The 18,593-nt window shown below is 49.1% G+C and overlaps 1 protein-coding gene across 1 annotated transcript; it reads left to right on the top strand.

Moving 5' to 3' along the window:
- Positions 1-21: 21 nt before the first annotated feature.
- On the top strand, positions 22-17,549 carry LOC141989685 (uncharacterized). Its single transcript, XM_074956621.1, has 4 exons — positions 22-45; positions 570-696; positions 1,631-1,747; positions 13,441-17,549. The coding sequence occupies exons 1-4, from the start codon at positions 22-24 to the stop codon at positions 14,931-14,933; spliced, it is 1,761 nt and encodes a 586-aa protein (XP_074812722.1). The 3' UTR covers positions 14,934-17,549.
- The last annotated feature ends 1,044 nt before the right edge of the window (positions 17,550-18,593 follow it).

Below are 18,593 nucleotides of genomic sequence, written 5' to 3'. Positions count from 1 at the left end.
AGCCCGGCGCCGAGCCCGGCGATGGCTGCAGCGGGGCCGGCGCAGGTAGGACGCGGGGCGGGGACTCCCCGGCCGGGCACTGGCTGGTCCCGGCTGGGGCGAGGGGGGCTGGGGCCGGGTCCCTCCCGCGCTAGTGACCCCGGGGCTGGGGGCTGCCGCAGCCGGAGCGCTGGGGCCGGGGAGCGGCGCTGGGGGCCCCGGGCCGGGCGGACACGCGGAGCCGGGCCGAGGAGCCCCGAGGCGGCCGAGCCGGGGCCGGGAGCGGGGCCGAGCACAGGCCTGGGGCGGAGGCGGGGACTCCGGCCGGGGGAGGAGCCTGGTCCCTGCCCTGGGATTCGGGCCCTTCCCAGCGCCCCGCCCCAGAGCCCCGTGGGGAGCCGAGGGCGACTCCTGTCCCCGGCCAGCAGGGCCCGAGTCCCCGGGGGGCTGTGCGGGGGGGTCTCCCTGGGTCACAGCTGCTGGGCTGGGGGTTCCCCGGGGGCCGCTGCCCTCGAACCCGCGTCCCCTGCTGAGAGCCCGGGCTGGGGCTGGAGCGGAGGGTGCTGAGTGTGTAACGCTTGTGCCAGCAGCTGCGGGTGGCGTTTGAGGACGTGGCTCTGTATTTCAGCCGGGAGGAGTGGGAGCTCTTGTCCCAGCCAGAGAAGCATCTGTACCGGAACCAGATGCTGAGGAATTACCAGGCCCTCGTTTCCTTGGGTAAGGACCAATTTCCCTTCATTTATTCACATCTGTAAAACATTTGGGTTCCCTCGAGCCTTTGGCTGCCATGTGGCACCCTGTCACTGAGTGGTGGCAAATGCCAGCCCCTTTCAGGTCAGCTCGCTGTTGGAGGAGAACTCAGGGCTACAGAGCCTGGGGCTAATCTTGGTGTAACTGGTTTATTTGAATTACCTGCCTCAGTCGTGGCACATCCCTGATGGTAGCAAAGAGCCCATGAGCAACCATCTCTTCCCGGAATCCCAGCCAGAGGTTGAGGGCAGCAACTCTGCCTCAGGAGCTGACTCTAGTCAGACAAATAAGGCAGGGGGAAAACACTGCTGCTGCAACAGCTCCCCACCTTCCCCAAAAGAATGAACATAGTAAATTTAACAACTGTACAACTGAACAATGCAAAAGAACTGGAATGTCTGTGTAACGGTGACACCGGGTCACACCTTCCACGACACGTTGTGGCCGATTTGCCTTAATGACATGCCTGAAAGGTTTCAACAGCTATAAGTCGGCAATGAGCAAAGTTGCCTTATTCCAAAGTGTGGGTTAAAAGAAAATCCATGTCACACAGTTGTCCTGTGGAACGTAGTGGCCACAAGATCGCGTAGAGGCCAAGGTATTAGCAGAAAGGGATATTTCTGTGGAACATCTAGAGTTACTTCAGCAAGGATTTAAACTCGGCCCCCACTGCCAAGTGAGAAGGGTTGTAGGCGTTGCTGATTCAGAGTATGAACTGAACTTGCCTGGCGGAAGACGGGAAGGAATCTCCTCTAAGGAAGGTTTATTTCTTTATTCTCCTGCTTGGAAACTCTTGTGCTTTCCCATGAAGCAGCATGCAAGATGTCATGCCAGGTGCCACACAAACATAAACGAGACCCTGTCCCCAAAACTTTAGTAATAAAACTTTCCCCCAAAACAGGCTCTTCAGGTTCCAAACCGGACTTAATCCACCGGATCGAGGTAGGGGAGGCAGAGCTCTGGATCCGGGATGCTGAGGGCTCCAGGGTAAACTCTGGGCCTGAGAGCCCCTCCTCAGGTGAGTCATAATAATCCAGTGCCTTCTGATTTACACACCTGCTAGCGAAGGTCTCCTTGATGTAGAAGGCAAAGGCAGAGCGAGATTCACTGGCTGGGAGCTGAAGAGAGAGAAATTGAAGCTGGGAATTAGGGGCCAGTGTTTATCTGGGAGGGGGAATAAACCATTGGGAGAGCTCCCGCGATGGATTCTCCCTCTCCGTGTATTTATAAAACGCTTTGTTTTTTTCCTTTATATTGCTAGTTTAGTTTTGTTTTTTGCCTTGGCCTTTCTCATTTTCTCCCTAGATGCTTGTGGTGTTTTTTAATACTCATTTTTGAAATTTAACCTGCTTTTCATTTCTTGTATGACTCTTTTTTGAAGAGTCGCTGCAGCTCCACCATGTCTCGGCTACCCCAGCTGTTTAATGGAAAGGGCACTGGGGCTGTGAGCAATGGTCCCTCTCATTTTTTCCATCCATCTGCAGAATACATTTTGTTATGTACATCGAGTTATGTGTACCACCAGTAGACACAAAAAAATCTACATATACTTTTTTTAAAAGTTACCATAGGGATATTTACCCCAGCCAGGAGACCTTAGGTATTTTGGAACTTACTAATTAAATTTAATTAAATTTAAGTGCAAGAGAAATAAAAATCATGAAATGCATAGACCAGTCAAAACACTAAAGTAACACATTTAGGAAGAATAAAATTTCAGAGAATATATGTGCATTATAGGAAGTAGCAAGAAGTAACAACAATATTGCAACTATGTGTTCGGAGGTGAGTGTGAAAGAGCCAGTGAGTGAGTGTGTGTGTGTGTGTAATCAGTCTATAGTCAGACATTCATTGAAAGCTCTCCTGAGCCCTGTCTCCCTGCCCTCACTCTGAGGAGATGGGGTACGTAGACTGGTGGGGAGGAGGAGGGGAAAGAAGAATAGAGACTGTGTGAGCAGGCTGCTGGGGAGGAAACAAGCACCTGGGTAGAAAGACAAACCTGTCCAGCCATAGACCACAACACCTTCTAGGCTTCCCACACCTCAGAAAATCATACCAAGGTAAGGGGCGCCCTAGAGATTTTTCAAATGGCTTTTCATGGCTCTGCCCCCTGCAAGAGCATCCCAGAGTCACTGGCCCTTGGCAGAGAAAACGCTGTCCTCTCCAGGTTCCCACCCCACCCCTTCTCTGCCACTTCACTTCGCATGTGACCTCTCAGACTGGAGAAACCTGCCCCAGCGAGCAAGGAGAAAGCTGGGAATGACGCCGGGCAGGGTCAGTCACATACGACTAGTGTAAGGTGACGCCATGCAGAGGCGCCATTGTGTAGAACAGATCTCTAGCACCTGCAGCACTTCGCTGTAATGCTCTAAAACTGCCCCGCGGGCCAGGCGGCTGCTGTGGGGGGAGTGGACACATTTAGGGGCCAGATTAAATTGTCCTGCGGGCCATGACTTGGAGTACCCTGGTGTATGGGCTGGCTGTGAGAGAGAGGGTGGTGGTATGACCTTTGGCCCATCCCCTCTCCTCTTGCTCTTTGTGGCATGAAACCTTTGTCACTTACATTGCTTCAGTGTCAATGCTTAGCACAGCCCTCAGCCCTATCGTGTCTGTGACTGTCTGTAGACCAAAGGCTGGGTGGCAGCCATTCACCCCTTCCAGCTCAGCAGTGCCAGGGAGCGGGTTGTGACACAATACGGACATGTTTTCCAGGTTACATCACACAAACCCTGAGTGACTGGTCATCCCCTCAAATCCTTCACACACAGACACCCCCAAAACCCTCATCTTCTTGAGGATTTTAGTTTAGTTTTAGTTTTGTACAAAGACTGAAACCTCAGGCCGAGAGTAAATGATTTCTTCAAAAGGAATTCCTAGAAAAGGACTCGCTTATTCCTGTGGGGGAGCTACATTGTTCTAAGCAGCTTTAAACTGGTCTCACTGCACCCACATGAAGGGATTGTAGCCCCTCAACTAAACTAGTTTCAAACCAATATAATTATAACAGCAAAAATACTGAGGAACAGGCCTCATCCTACAAAACAGGAGAAAGTGAAGAACCAATACCACATAAATAAACCCCTCTGATTGCAATAAAGACAAAATCAGTTTGAAAACAAAACCAGGGTCCTGTTGTGCCAGGCGCTGCCTGTATCCTGGGCAGGCTACAACTGAAGCTTAAGCCAAGACCCAAGACATGCATAGCCCCTGTGGGAGCAGGCGCTAGATGCTGCACAAACACTATAGGGTAGAACCACCCTGAGTCAGGCTGCAGATTTGTTAGAGCGTTTTGTATCAGAAATTATGGAGCAGTTACAGTAAATTTAGTAAAATCACAGGTCTGTAAATTTACTGTGACTGCTCCAGATTTTTAATAAACCTTGCTGTCAAGGCTCATTCCCTGCTCTGGCACTTTGAGTGCAGAAGGTGGGGGCCTGGAAGGACTTTAAACCTTAATACTTGCCACTCCAGGCTTGTATTAAACTCCCAAGGTTAGAGATTCTCCTGGTCTTGGCTTGGTAAATGCTGTCACCCCCCCAAGTGCAGAACCCCTCTGAGAGCCCAGGACGGCGCACTTGGGAATTCCTTCCTGTGGGGCACCCCCAGACTGTTTCAGCCTCGCTATGGGGAAGAACTGAGAAAAGGAACAGAAAAAGAAATCATCTGTTGCCACCAGCTAATAGAGAAACGTGTGCACGGACCTCTTAAGACACAGAAATCCCATCCTGTTCTTTAAAAAAAAAGGTACATTTTATTGGGGAAAAAAAAAGGCAAGACAACATTTGGAAACTTAGGCTGCTGTTAGATATAGATATGAAAAAAAGCTACTGCAAGGGTTAAACATCAGGAATGGCTTTCTTGGGATCCAGCTTAGCGGTTACAAAAACAAAACGAAAGCACCTGTGTTAGCACAGTCAAATCCACAAGCCCAAAGTAAAGAGAGAAACCTGATCGCGTCTGTCTAAACATTCCTGTTCTACTTACGTAGCTGTAGTTCCAAATGAGACGGTTTCGGTATGGCTATTGATGATTTTCATACCTGGCCCCAACATAGGCGTTGATTCTGTGTGTGCTCTGGGGCTGGAGCACCTGCGGGGAAAAATTGGGGGGTGCTCTGCACCCACCGGCAGCCAAGCTCCCCTCCCCTGAGCTCACCGTGTCCCCGCTTCTCCTCCCAGTGTTTGCCACTGCAAAACAGCTGTTTTGGTGGGTAACGAGCTCTGGGATGGAGTGGGGAGGAGCGGGAATATGTCGCACTCAGGGGAAGAGGTGGGGCCGGGGCGGGGACTTTGTGGGAAGGGGTTGGAATGGGGGTGGGCAGGGCAGGGGTGGAGTCAGGGCAGGGCCAAAAGTGGGTCAAGGACCCACCGGGGCCAGCAGAAGTTGGCGCCTATGGGTCCCAAGCTTCTTACAGCATAGCTGCTGCCCTGTCTCTCCAGCCAAGAGAACAACAGAGAGACAAAGGGGAAGTTTTTTCTCTATTTTAAAAAGTTCTAGCCTTCCCTTTGGCTCTTTTGGCCAGGTCCACTCTCCTTTCCTCTTACCTAAGCATGGCAGTGAGACTTCTTAACCCTTTACAGGTAAAGCAAAGAGAACAGCTACTAAGGATTTTTATAGGTAACTGACTGGCTGGGTGTACTACCCCCTCCCCCTCCAATTTACAACACCTACCCTCCTCCTCGCCCTGCCCAGGGGGAACTTGCTGCCCAAAGAAGCACCCTTCTTCCAGCACTGCAACCTTAACCCCAGCCTGGTGCAGAGGGGTTGGTGTGGGGTAGAGAATATATGGATGCTGTCAAGGTTCCTCCCCCACTCTGAACTCTAGGGTACAGATGTGGGGACCTGCATGAAAAACCTCCTAAGCTTATCTTTACCAGCTTAGGTCAAAACTTCCCCAAGGTACAAAATATTCCACCCTTTTTGTCCTTGGATTGGCCGCTACCACCAAACAAATACTGGTTACTGGGGAAGAGCTGTTTGGAAACGTCTTTCCCCCCAAAATTCTTCCCAAAACCTTGCACCCCACTTCCTGGACAAGGTTTGGTAAAAAGCCTCACCAATTTGCCTAGGTGACTACAGACCCAGACCCTTGGATCTTAAGAACAATGAACAATCCTCCCAACACTTGCACCCCCCCCCCTTTCCAGGGAAATGTTGGATAAAAAGCCTCACCAATTTGCATAGGTGACCACAGACCCAAACCCTTGGATCTGAGAACAATGAAAAAGCATTCAGTTTTCTTACAAAAAGACTTTTAATAGAAATAGAAGTAAATAGAAATAAAAAAAAAAAATCCCCCCTGTAAAATCAGGATGGTAAATACCTTACAGGGTAATTAGATTCAAAACATAGAGAACCCCTCTAGGCAAAAAACCTTAAGTTACAAAAAAGATACACAGACAGAAATAGTTATTCTATTCAGCACAATTCTTTTCTCAGCCATTTAAAGAAATCATAATCTAACACGTACCTAGCTAGATTACTTAGTAAAAGTTCTAAGGCTTCATTCCTGGTCTATCCCCGGCAAAGACAAAATATAGACAGACACACATACCCCTTTGTTTCTCTCCCTCCTCCCAGCTTTTGAAAGTATCTTGTCTCCTCATTGGTCATTTTGGTCAGGTGCCAGCGAGGTTACCTTTAGCTTCTTAACCCTTTACAGGTGAGAGGAGATTTCCTCTGGCCAGGAGGGATTTTAAAGGGGTTTACCCTTCCCTTTATATTTATGACACGCCCCCCAAATCTCAGCTAGGGTGAAACACTGGCTGGGATTTCTTCCTGGAGCTCTAGGAAAAACAGAGTTAATAAGACACATGCATCTCTAAATATACTACCAAGTACATAAAGACTAACAATATTTTCCACATCTCAAGGACGATTTTAACCAGTTGATTCTGGGAAACTTTCACGTGAGAGTGCATCAGCCACTTTGTTAGAAGCTCCTGAGATGTGTTGGATGTCGAAATCAAAATCTTGGAGAGCTAAACTCCACCGAAGAAGTTTTTTGTTAGTTTCTTTGACGGTGTGAAGCCACTTCAGTGCAGCATGGTCGGTTTGCAGGTGGAAACGCCGTCCCCAAACATATGGGCGTAGCTTTTCCAGAGCGTAGACAATGGCGTAACATTCTTTTTCAGTGATTGACCAGTTGCTTTCCCTCTCAGACAGTTTTTTGCTGAGAAACACTACAGGGTGGAATTCTTGATCAGGTCCTTTCTGCATTAAAACTGCTCCCACACCACGCTCGGATGCATCTGTGGTTACTAGGAACAGTTTGTCAAAGTCTGGGGCCCTTAGTACAGGGTCAGACATGAGTGTCGCTTTAAGCTTGTTAAAGGCCTTCTGACACTTTTCGGTCCACTGAACAGCATTTGGCTGTTTCTTTTTGGTTAGGTCTGTCAGTGGGGCGGCGATTTGGCTGTAGTGCGGTACAAATCGTCTGTAATAACCGGCCAAGCCTAAGAAGGATTGAACCTGTTTCTTTGACTTTGGGACAGGCCACTTTTGGATAGCATCCACTTTGGCCTGTAGGGGGCTGATAGTTCCTTGACCCACCTGGTGTCCAAGGTAAGTCACTCTGTTTAGGCCTATTTGACACTTCTTAGCCTTAACAGTTAGTCCTGCCTCCCTTATGCGCTCAAGGACTTTTTGTAGATGTTCCAGGTGGTCTGCCCAGGAATCCGAAAATATGGCCACACCGTCGAGGTAGGCGACTGCATATTCTCCTAATCCCGCTAGGAGACCATCTACAAGTCTTTGGAAGGTGGCGGGTGCATTTCGCAGCCCGAAAGGGAGTACATTAAATACATACAGCCCGAGATGTGTGGTGAAGGCTGACCTTTCCTTGGCAGACTCATCTAGCGGTACCTGCCAGTACCCCTTGGTTAAGTCCAAGGTAGAGATGAACTGGGCCCGTCCCAGTTTCTCTAATAGTTCATCTGTGCGTGGCATTGGATAGTTGTCTGGGCGAGTTACAGCATTTAGCTTACGGTAGTCCACGCAAAAACGTATTTCCCCATCTGGTTTGGGAACTAGAACCACTGGAGATGCCCATGCACTTTCAGAGGGGCGGATTACCCCTATCTGTAACATATCCCGGATCTCCCGTTCTATAGCAGTTTTAGCTTGAGGAGACACTCGGTAAGGTTGAACTCTAATTGGGCGAGCATTACCTGTGTCAATGGAGTGGTATGCCCGTTCAGTCAGTCCTGGGGTGGCTGAGAACGTTGGCGCGTAGCTAGTGCACAGCTCCTGGATCTGCTGTCGCTGCACACGCCCAAGGGTCATGGAGAGGTTCACCTCTTCCACACCACCAGCACTTTTCCCTTCGTAGTAGACACCTTCAGGCCACTCAGCGTCGTCTCCTCCCTGGGCTGTAAACTGACAAACCTTTAATTCTCTGGAATAAAAGGGCTTTAGAGAATTAATATGGTACACCGTAGGCTTTCGGTTGGAGGTGGGGAATGCTATGAGATAATTAACAGCTCCCAGGCGCTCCTGGACCGTGAATGGCCCTTCCCACGATGCTTCCATTTTATGGGCCTGGAGCGCCTTTAAGACCATGACCTGGTCTCCTACTTTGAAGGAACGCTCTCTGGCATGTTTATCATACCAGGCTTTTTGCTCTTTTTGAGCATCCTGTAAGTTTTCTTTAGCAAGGGCTAAAGAGGTTCGGAGGGTGTTTTGTAGGTTGGTTACAAAGTCCAGAATGTTAGTTCCTGGAGAAGGTGTAAATCCCTCCCATTGCTGCTTCACCAACTGCAATGGCCCCTTAACCTCACGGCCATATACAAGTTCAAATGGGGAAAACCCTAAACTGGGGTGTGGTACAGCTCTGTAGGCAAAGAGCAACTGCTACAACACTACGTCCCAATCATTGGAGTGCTCATTTACGAATTTACGTATCATGGCCCCCAAAGTTCCATTAAACTTCTCCACCATGCCATTTGTTTGATGGTGGTAAGGAGTGGCAACCAAGTGATTTACCCCATGAGCTTCCCAAAGGTTTTCCATAGTTCCTGCCAGGAAATTAGTCCCTGCATCTGTGAGGATGTTGGAGGGCCAACCTACCCTGGCAAAAATGTCTGCTAGTGCCTGGCACACACTTTTAGCCCTGGTGTTGCTTAGAGCTACTGCTTCCGGCCATCGGGTGGCAAAATCCATGAAAGTCAGTATGTACTGCTTTCCTCTGGGTGTCTTTTTCGGAAAAGGACCCAGAATATCCACAGCTACTCGCTGAAATGGAACTTCAATGATGGGGAGTGGCTGGAGAGGGGCTTTGACCTGGTCTTGGGGCTTTCCCACTCTTTGGCACACCTCACAAGACTGGACATAGGTAGAAACATCCTTGCCCATTCCCTCCCAGTGGAATGACCCCCCCAAACGGTCTTTGGTCCTGTTCACCCCAGCATGGCCACTAGGGTGATCATGGGCTAAGCTCAAGAGCTTGGCCCGGTATTTAGTTGGAACTACCAACTGTCTCTGAGGATGCCAGTCTTCCTGGTGTCCACCAGAAAGAGTTTCCTTGTATAAAAGTCCTCTTTCTACAACAAACCTGGATCGATTAGAAGAGCTGAGAGGCGGTGGGTTGCTCCGTGCCGCCGTCCAAGCTCTCTGGAGGCTTTCATCTGCTTCCTGTTCGGTCTGGAACTGTTCCCTTGATGCTGGAGACATCAGTTCCTCATTGGATTGTGGACCTAGGCTTGGTCCCTCTGGAAGCGATATAGGGGATGGAGCTGTTTCTGTTGACTGTGAACCGCTCTCCGCTGGTGCACTATGTTGGGATTCAGGCTCCGGCTGAGCCTCTTGTGTCGGGTTATCGGCTGCTGCCAGTTCAGGGTCGGTGGGGCCCTCTGGTGTTGAGGTTGCAAGATCTGGATTCAGTGCTGGCAATGGGTCTGGTGTTGGTTGTTCGGCTGGTTCCGGTTCTGGGACTGGTTCCGTCTGGGTCTCTGGGACTGGATCCACTACTGCTGTTGCAGACATTGGTCTGGGGTCCGGGTCCATCACCTCTGACCGGGTCCTGATAGAAGTTTCCGGAACAGAGCTAGGCCTCACGGCTTGTTTAGCCTGGCTGCGGGTGACCGTTCCCACCCTCTTGGCCTGCTTCACATGATTGGCCAAGTCTTCCCCCAACAGCATGGGGATGGGATAATCATCATAGACTGCAAAAGTCCACGTTCCTGACCAGCCCTTGTACTGGACAGGCAACTTGGCTGTAGGCAAATCGAAAGAGTTGGACTTGAAGGGTTGAATTGTCACTTGGATCTCTGGGTTGATTAACTTGGGGTCCACTAAGGAAGCATGGATAGCTGACACTTGTGCTCCGGTGTCCCTCCACGCGGTGACCTTCTTCCCGCCCACACTCACAGTTTCCCTCCGCTCCAAGGGTATCTGGGAGGTATCTGGGCCTGCGGACCTCTGGTGTGGTTCTGGTGCAATGAACTGTAATCTGTTGGGGTTCTTGGGGCAGTTGGCCTTTACATGCCCCAGCTCGTTACATTTAAAACATCGTCCAGCTGACGGGTCACTGGGGCGAGGAGGGTTGCTGGAGAACGGGGTGGTGGGACGATAAGGGGTCTGGAGGGTTCTTTGGGAGATAGGTGGGGCTTTGGGCGGCCCCCGGAAATAGGGTGTGGCCTGGGGTTGTCCCTTCTGGTCTCCGCTCCAACTGCGACCAGTTTTTTTCTTCTCTGCCACCTCCACCCATCTGGCTCCAATCTCTCCTGCCTCGATTACAGTTTTGGGCTTCCCATCTAGGATGTACCTTTCTATTTCTTCAGGAACACCCTCTAAGAATTGTTCCATTTGCATTAGGAAGGGCAAATTTACTGGAGATTCAACACTTGCTCCGGATATCCAGGCATCCCAATGTTTCACAATGTGGTAGGCATGTCGGGTAAATGACACGTCTGGTTTCCACCTTAGGGCTCTGAACCTCCGACGAGACTGCTCGGGTGTTATCCCCATTCTGACTCTTGCCTTGGATTTAAACAGTTCATACTTGTTCATGTGTTCTTTAGGCATTTCAGCTGCCACCTCAGCTAAGGGTCCACTGAGCTGTGGCCTCAGCTCTACCATGTATTGGTCAGTAGAGATGTTGTACCCAAGGCAGGCCCTTTCGAAGTTTTCTAGGAAGGCCTCAGTATCATCGCCTGCCTTGTAGGTGGGGAACTTTCTGGGATGGGAAGTGGTACTTGGAGAAGGATTGCTAGGGTTTGTTGGGATATTCTGCTGAGCCTTTATCTTCTCTATCTCCTCCACATACTTCCTCTCTTTTTCCTTCTCCTCCAGTTCTTTGTCCCTTGCTTCCATAGCTCTCCTGTGAGCAGCCGCTTGGTGGTGTTCTGCCTCTTTTGCTGCCTCTTTCGCTGCCTCCCTTTCTTGTTCCTTCTCCTCCTTCTTCAGCCGCATGAGTTCTATCTGTCTTTCATGTTCCCTTTGTCTTTCCTCAGCCTGAAATCTGGCTAATTCCAGCTGTAGTCGAGCCGCGGATTTGGTCATTCTAACCTCTCTGTTTTTAACTAACTTTACACCCAAAGTTTAGAAATAAACAAACAAAACTTGGCTGTAAAATTTTGCTGTGCTGGAATAGAATACCTATTCTCTGATAGTGATTGTCAGCCTACAGAAAAAGACAATTCCCTTGTCTCTGCTCTGGGCCCAAATCAAAGCAAAAAACTTCCAACTACTTGGAAACCTGTTTACCCAGCCCAAAGAAAAAACAAGTTTCCTTTTTAAACTTCAGAATAACAGCCGTGTTAGTCTGTATTCGTAAAAAGAAAAGGAGTACTTGTGGCACCTTAGAGACTAACCAGTTTATTTGAGCATGAGCTTTCGTGAGCTACAGCTCACTTCATCGGATGCATAGCATATCGTGGAAACTGCAGAAGACATTATATACACACAGAGACCAGCAGGAGAGTGGGGTGGGGTGGGAGGAAGTTTTGTTTCATGGTCTCTGTGTGTATATAATGTCTTCTGCAGTTTCCACGATATGCTATGCATCCGATGAAGTGAGCTGTAGCTCACGAAAGCTCATGCTCAAATAAACTGGTTAGTCTCTAAGGTGCCACAAGTACTCCTTTTCTTTTTTCTTTTTAAACTTGTGCTCCTTGTAAAAACTCAAAATCCAAAAAAAAAACCCCGCCACTTTTGTCTCCAGGCAAATGGGTAGAACACCCCCCCTTCTATTTACTTTTAGGGAAAAAAAAAAAACTCTGGGTTGGAAGACTGTGAATTTCCCTGCAGGAGTTAAGTACCCTGCCTCCAGGCAAAGAAAACCTGCAATTCACAAAGATAATCCCCTTTTGTCTCTGCTTGGCCACAAAGCAGAGAAAAAAACAAGCTGCTTTCAGTTTCAGCTGCTTCTGGACTTCCTTTCCAAAGGAAAGAAAAAAAAAATCTCCTTTTTTAAAATCTGTATTTCTAGTTCAAAAAAATCTCAACTGGATCTCAAAATGATTTCAGGTTAATCCCACCACTATGCCGCCGTGTCAAGGTCCCTCCCCCACTCTGAACTCTAGGGTACAGATGTGGGGACCTGCATGAAAAACCTCCTAAGCTTATCTTTACCAGCTTAGGTCAAAACTTCCCCAAGGTACAAAATATTCCACCCTTTTTGTCCTTGGATTGGCCGCTACCACCAAACAAATACTGGTTACTGGGGAAGAGCTGTTTGGAAACGTCTTTCCCCCCAAAATACTTCCCAAAACCTTGCACCCCACTTCCTGGACAAGGTTTGGTAAAAAGCCTCACCAATTTGCCTAGGTGACTACAGACCCAGACCCTTGGATCTTAAGAACAATGAACAATCCTCCCAACACTTGCACCCCCCCCCTTTCCAGGGAAATGTTGGATAAAAAGCCTCACCAATTTGCATAGGTGACCACAGACCCAAACCCTTGGATCTGAGAACAATGAAAAAGCATTCAGTTTTCTTACAAAAAGACTTTTAATAGAAATAGAAGTAAATAGAAATAAAAAAAAAATCCCCCCTGTAAAATCAGGATGGTAAATACCTTACAGGGTAATTAGATTCAAAACATAGAGAACCCCTCTAGGCAAAAAACCTTAAGTTACAAAAAAGATACACAGACAGAAATAGTTATTCTATTCAGCACAATTCTTTTCTCAGCCATTTAAAGAAATCATAATCTAACACGTACCTAGCTAGATTACTTAGTAAAAGTTCTAAGGCTTCATTCCTGGTCTATCCCCGGCAAAGACAAAATATAGACAGACACACATACCCCTTTGTTTCTCTCCCTCCTCCCAGCTTTTGAAAGTATCTTGTCTCCTCATTGGTCATTTTGGTCAGGTGCCAGCGAGGTTACCTTTAGCTTCTTAACCCTTTACAGGTGAGAGGAGATTTCCTCTGGCCAGGAGGGATTTTAAAGGGGTTTACCCTTCCCTTTATATTTATGACAGATGCCAAGGCCAGTCACTGAAATTTGACCTGCCTCCCCGACCATCGTGACAAGGGGGTGGGGGCAAATCTGAGTAGCGCTGTAACCCCGCAGGCCAGGTCTCAGTGCCCGCAGCAAGGTGTTGGGTGCATCCCTGTGGGACAGGAGTGGTCATTGCAGGGTGAGGAGCCCGTCCCAAAAACAGTCAGAAATGGGGAAATTGCTCCATCCGTGACATTTTCCTGTCCTTGACATACCTGCAGCCCTAACCGTGAGCTAACACCGGGATTCCCTCTGCTCTCTCCAGCAGGGCTCAGGATCCTGGGAGGAACGAGGACACAGTCTGAATGTGGAGAGAGCACGGCAGGAACGCAGAATCCCACAGCCCACAGAGGGATCCATGCACAGGACACAGTCCATCCCCGGGGCAGACTCAGGCAGAGACCGGACCTGGCTACACACCAGAGACTCCCCATGGGCCGGTGTCCCCATCGCTGTATCGACTGCGGCAAGAGGTTCAGCAACCCCTCCGCACTGACGCAGCACCGGTGCGTGCCCACCGGGGAGCAGCCGTATTGCTGTGCTGACTGCGGCAGAAGATTCAGATGGTCCTCGATCCTGAAAATACACCAGCGCGCACACACCGGAGAGCGGCCGTATTGTTGTGCTGACTGTGGCAAGAGTTTTGCAAAGAGCTCAGCCCTGAGAACACACCAGCGCGCACACACTGGGGAGCGGCCATATCGCTGCACTGACTGCGGCAAGAGCTTTGCAGAGAGCTCACACCTCAGAACACACCAGCGCGCACACACTCGAGAGCGGCCGCACCACTGTGCTGACTGCGGAAAGGGCTTTGCACAATTTTCGTACCTGAAAAGACACCGGCGCACGCACACTGGGGAACTGCCATTCAGCTGTACTGACTGCGGCAAGGGTTTTGCCCAGAACTCAAGCTTGAGAATGCACCAGCTCACACACACCGGGGAGCGGCTGCACTGCTGCACTGACTGCGGCAAGAGCTTTGCAGCGAGCTCAAGCTTGAGAAATCACCAGCGCACGCACACCGGGGAGCGGCTGTATCGCTGCACCGACTGTGGCAAGGGCTTTTCAACAAGCTCAAAGCTGAGAAGACACCAGCGCACGCACACTGGGGAGCGGCCATATCGCTGCACCGACTGCGGCAAGAGCTTTGCGGAGAGCTCACACCTGAGAGCACACCAGCGCACGCACACTGGGGAGCGGCCGCACCACTGTGCTGACTGCGGCAAGGGCTTTCATCGGATCTCAACCCTGAGAAGGCACCAGGGCATAGATACCCGGAAGTGGCTGCACCGCTGCACCGACTGCGGTAAGTGTTTTGCACAGAACTCACACCTGAGAATACACCAGCGCAGGCACACCGGGGAGCGGCCACACCACTGCGCTGACTGTGGCAAGAGCTTTGCAGAGAGCGCAAACCTGAGAAGACACCAGCGCACGCACACCGGGGAGTGGCCGCTCCACTGCACTGACTGCGGCAAGGGCTTTGCCCATAACTCAAACCTGAGAACACACCAGCGCACACACACAAGGGAGCGGCCGTACTGCTGCAACGACTGCGGCAAGAGTTTTGCAAAGAGCTCGACCCTGAAAACACACCAGCGCACGCACACAGGGGAGCGGCCCTACCACTGTGATGTTTGCAAGAAAAGCTTCAGCAATGCCAGTACGCTGACCAAACATCTTCGCACACACACACCGAGGAGCAGCTCTACCGCTGTGCCAACTGAGGTAAGAAGTTCAGCAGTGCCAACAAGCTGACCCACACGCACCGGGGAGCAGCTGTAGTGCTGGACTGACTGCGGAAAGGGCTTTGCACACAGCTCAGATCTCTGAATACATCAGTGCACACACCGGGGAATGGCCATTCCAGTGCACTGTCTGCAGAAAGAGCTTTGCACAGAGCTAATACCTGAGAATACACCAGTGCATTTACAGTGGGGAGCGGCTCTACAGGTGTGCTGACTGTGGCAAATGCTTTGCTCACCTGTCCCCAGTTGACTCCCTAATACCCCTCTGCCACCACCAGGGCCCGACGGGCTGCTGGCAGGCCTGTCACAGTGCCAGCAGAATCAGACCAGGGAGTGGTTCTGTCCCCATCATGCCCAGCAGAGACTGTGTGGGGCAGGGAATGGGACTTAACTGAGCAGTGTGGGGAAGAGCAGCCAGGTGGGGGGATTTTAGAGTAGATGGTCACAGCCTTCTCCATTAGGAAAGGAGATCCGTCTAGGAGGGATCCAGCCAGGTCTATCTCTATCAAACTCCCCCCAACACATATAGCTGTGCAGCAGCCAGGACAATCCTTCCCTACCCCTCCTCCATCTAGATGGGACTGAGTCAGGGACTTTCCCCCACAGCTACCTCCGTTTCAGCCAGCAGGTGACTCTTGGGTGACATCTACAGGGAGGGATTTGCAGTCCTGTCTCAGCATGGATTGAGCTGAGGGGCAGGACAGCTCAGTGCGTGAGATTGAAAGAAGACTCAGGAACTGCTCATGCCGTCTACTTTAAATAGAAATGCGATGCAGAACTATGTACCTAATGTGTAACAAAAGTCTGTCTAACCTGGTGTTTCTTTGCTATTAAAGAAGCTGCTGCATTCAGAAGCCAATGTGAAGTGTAAATCTTTAAGATAAACCAGCCCAAATGTACTAAGGCTTGACTGACCGTGAGGCCTGATGAACTGTGTGACTGGCGGGTGCAGACAGAGAGTTTTGCATTACTCCTTGGGGAATTCTATGTCAAAAAAAAATTCTGCACCCCATATTTTAAAATTCTGCATATTTTATTTGTCAAAATAACATAATATAATTGTGACAGGGCACCCCATAAGGCTTTATGGGGATATGCTTGTAAATGTCTATATGACATAACTGGAATGTGTTTTATGGTACATGTGCCATGTATCATATCTCTGTAAAGGTTATGATCTATTGAATCTATTCCTCCTATTTATATGCATGTGTCATTTTTGTAGTTGAAGTTATGAATATTGGCTGTGTACATGCTTGATTTCCGGGTAGCCTTGGTAAAAGTATTTTGTCAGTTTTCTGAGAGAAGTCTAATCCCAGTAAGTGCCCAATCAAGAACCACTTAAGCCAACAGTGATTTGGGAGACGCCAATCCACTTCTGAGCTTTCCCAGGAATGTGGTGTGACTGCTAAGGAACTCAGTCTTGCAGGGACATGTGACTTGCCTGTTAGGATATAGATATTCAGGCCTGTCTGCAAAGGCCTGTACTTTAAGAATTAAGGTGTATTCTTATCACTTGGCTAGTTGTAGAGGCATAAAAGAAAGAAAGAATCAAAATCACTGTCTGCCAGTGTAAGGTCCTTCTCTTACTGTGACAGTCTGAGGCCCTGTTCTTAGGCAAAGGCCTTTGGCTAAGTGACAGAGGCAGCCATAAGCTGGGAAGCGACTGGTCACATTGAAATAAGGTGCTATTGGGCTGTTAGGAATACAATCCTGTCTTGATAGTGTCTATCAGAGAAAGGAAAGTGCCTAGAAGATGTAAAAGGAAATTTAGGTGGTTAGTTTTCTGTCTGGTAAGAACTCACTTACCAATAGACACAGCTGGGAAACTCTTATGTCTTTATAGATGTAGTTGTGAAATCCTCACTTCTGTATTGTTTTGTCATTATAGTTCCCACTTTGCTATTGTTTATTGGCATGGTCTCTGTCTGGTTCTGTGATTGTTTCTGTCTACTGTATAATTAATTTTGCTGGGTGTAAACTAATTAAGGTGGTGGGATATAATTGGTTAGCTAATCATGTTACAATGTGTTAGGATTGGTTAGTTAAATTTCAGTAGAATGATTGGTTAAGGTATAGCTAAGAATATTACTATATAAATTAGGGGCAAACAGGAAGTAAGTTGGGATTCGAAAATAAGGAAAAAGGAACTTAGATTTAAGCTTGCTGGAAGTTCACCCCAATAAACATCTAATTGTTTGCACCTTCGGACTTCGGGTATTGTTGCTCTCTGTTCATGCAAGAAGAACCAGGGAAGTGGGAGAGTGAAGAAATAAGCTCTCTAACATTGCCCATGTGACTCCAAAACTCCATCTTGGAGCTGGATTCTACACAGGGGGAGAGAGGGAGGGTGTCCACCCACAAGAGAAAGTCTATTTAAACCCCTGGGAGACCCCTCCATTTTGTCTTCAGCTGGCTAAAGAGAGAGTCTCTCCACCCCCAAGGATACCTGAAAGAAACTGGAACAAGGGACAATAACTATAGGGGGTGTGAGTGACTGCTAGACCCAGGCTAGAAGGAGTCCAGTCTGTACAAGGAAGCTTACTGGTAGGGTTTTTATCTATATTCAGTTTTTATCACTGTATTAGAGATGGATTTGCATGTTTTGTTTTATTTTATTTGGTAAGTCACTTTGTTCTGTCGGTTACTACTTGGAACCACTTAAATCCTACTTTCTGTACTTATTAAAATCACTTTTTACTTCTTAATTAACCTGCAGTACGTCTTAGTACCTGGGGGAAGAGGGGGCAAACAGCTGTGCATAGCTCTCTATCAGTGTTATAGAGGGCGAACAATCTATGAGTTTACCCTGTTTAAGCTTTATACAGGGTAAAATGGATTCATTTGGGGTTTGGACCCCATTGGGAGTTGGGTATCTGAGTGTCAAAGGCAGGAACACTTCTCAACTGGCTTTCATTTAAGCCTCGCTGGGATGATTTAAGCCATTGAGGCACATGTTTCAGGCCCTGGGTCTGTGCTGGCGCAGACTGGCGCGTCTGGCTCAGTAAGACAGGATGCTGACATCCTAAGCTGGCGGAGAAAGCAGGGGCAGAAGTAGTCTTGGCACATCAGGTGGCAGCCCCAAAGGGGGTTCTGTGATACCAACCCCTCACAATAATCACAGTAGTTTCAATTATTTTGATAATTTATTTCAAGCCACCTATCAGCATCTATGTTCGTAACAATACAAACAAAAAAAGATTGAGAAAGTGATTTTTCACAAATAGATTCGTTACTAGACCTTTTAACAGAGAACTTTGAGTAATAATTCATTTAAACTACAATATAGAAATGTATTTCCCGCACCCCTCAGAAGCAGTGCAAAGGCTTGGGAGAGCCAGGGGTAATGAAGGAGCGGAGGGAGAGGGAAGTAATTACTGGGAAGGAGCCTGGAGTGAACTTTGAGAGTTGTTGGGTGCGGATGGGAGAAGTATGGAAGAGGGGGATTTGGGGGGAGGGGGAAGAGTGATTGACAGAGAGTTGCAGAGCCTCCCGTATGGAACCCTGGCTCACCCTTGGCCTCTCCCATTGAGTAAGGCACATCTGCCCTCTCTCCTCATGTGTCCCTACATCCCCCCCATCCTTGTATGTCCCTGCCCCCCCCTCCACTCCTATGTGTCCCTGCATCCCCACTTGCATTCCACCCCTGGATCACTGTTACCTCACTAGC

The sequence above is a fragment of the Natator depressus genome, chromosome 6 (genome assembly GCF_965152275.1).
Source record: "Natator depressus isolate rNatDep1 chromosome 6, rNatDep2.hap1, whole genome shotgun sequence".
Lineage (NCBI taxonomy): Eukaryota > Metazoa > Chordata > Testudines > Cheloniidae > Natator > Natator depressus.
Note: the sequence above shows the minus strand (reverse complement) of the source record. Positions and strands in the feature narration are given on the sequence as shown.